Source organism: Gekko japonicus, unplaced genomic scaffold (genome assembly GCF_001447785.1).
Source record: "Gekko japonicus isolate JY-2015 unplaced genomic scaffold, Gekko_japonicus_V1.1 scaffold5235, whole genome shotgun sequence".
In the NCBI taxonomy this organism is placed as follows: Eukaryota; Metazoa; Chordata; class Lepidosauria; order Squamata; family Gekkonidae; genus Gekko; species Gekko japonicus.
Genome location: NW_015175532.1, coordinates 4,525 through 5,990, shown reverse-complemented (window position 1 = coordinate 5,990; position 1,466 = coordinate 4,525). Strand labels below are relative to the sequence as shown.

At 44.5% G+C, this 1,466-nt stretch overlaps 1 protein-coding gene across 1 annotated transcript in view; it reads left to right on the top strand.

The window, feature by feature from the left end:
* Positions 1 to 466: 466 nt before the first annotated feature.
* Positions 467 to 1,466, top strand: part of SLAMF8 (SLAM family member 8) — a 5,154-nt gene continuing 4,154 nt past the window's right edge. Inside the window, exon 1 of the mRNA XM_015426026.1 lies at positions 467 to 647. Coding sequence (XP_015281512.1) covers positions 467 to 647 — 181 coding nt within the window. The remainder of the gene's footprint in view (positions 648 to 1,466) is intronic.

Below are 1,466 nucleotides of genomic sequence, written 5' to 3'. Positions count from 1 at the left end.
TACCCATTTCATATCCCATTCTCATTGCACACAGGTCAGGTATTCCTTTCTAGTGAGGCTTTCTCCTCATGGTAGTCACCGATGAAAATGAATGACTCTGCTAAATCCCATAGAGTCCACTCTCCGAGCATTTTCTCCAGGGGAACGGATCTCTGCCCCCTGGTGATTCCGGGAGATCTCCAGCCAGCACCTGGAGGTTGGCAGCCCTAGTCTGTGCACAGGAGACAAGGCCTGCCCATTTTGCCATTTCGTGATTTAACCCCTGGAGATCTTGGGAAAGGAGCTGAACCCTGAAGGGCAGCCGTACAAGCAAATCACAGTGACAGGAACAGCCTTTGAACACGGCAGCCCTTACTTCTTCCTGAAAGTGGCCAACTGCCAAACAGGATTCCCCCATCAGAGCTCTACCATTTTTGGCAAAAAACAGTCCCCTCACTTCTGCTTTCTGTTGTGGGCTTCGGTAAACATGTGGGATTCCCCCCCTTCAGAGAAACACAAGGGGATTTCCTGTGGGAAAAATGAAAGGCCGTCCATCACGGGATGGCCACATGAATGTGTCACGGACACTTTCCCCCGCACTCTTTGTGTGGCTCAGCTCAGCAGTGGTGTGATGGGTTTGTTTCTGCTCACTTTGGTGCTGCAGTCAGGTAAGGAGAGAACCGTCTTTTTAAAAAATCCATCTTTCTCTTCCCCTCGGCTGAGACATCTTTAGCATTTCATTTTCAATGTTCTGCTCTCTAGAGAACTGTTGGTTCTTGCCTACCTCTCAAAGCACTTTTCCTTTTCTGACTTAAAATCCAAAGAATATTTAAGACAAAGCCTTAAATTTTGTATCATTTGTGTGTGATCCGGGGTCAGTTCAGACCCCGGTCTGGAAGAAGCGGGAATGAAACTCCTGAGTGGTCTTCCAGCTAGCAGCTAAATGGCGTGGAGTGGTGGTTCGAACGTCATCCTGGGATGGAGGAGGCTCCAGGTTCAAATCCCCCTCAGCTCACTGGGTGATCTTGGGCCAGTCACTCTCTCTCTCGGTTTAGTCTGCTTCACAGGGCTGTTGTGAGGAGAAAATGAAGGAGAGGAGAATGCTATAAGCCCCAGTGAGTCCCCACTGAGTTGGGACATAACTGAAGTAAATTACAAGAAAAAAATAATATAATAAAAATTTAGGCTATAGAGAGGTGGGATTTACATAGGAACGTATATTCATATCTGGTGGAGGTGTGAGAAAATACAAAAATTCGAGAAAAGTATTAAGCAGTTAATAGAAGAAATTATAGGAATCAATTTGCCAATCACACCAGAAATCTTTTTACTTAATATCACACCAGAGGGGATTAAACATAATGAGTTATCTATTATACTGTACATAATTACAATCTCAAGAATAATAATAGCAAAGAATTGGAAAACAGACAGAATACCGACTAGGGAAGAGTTGATTACAAAGCTTTTTGAAATAATAGAAATGG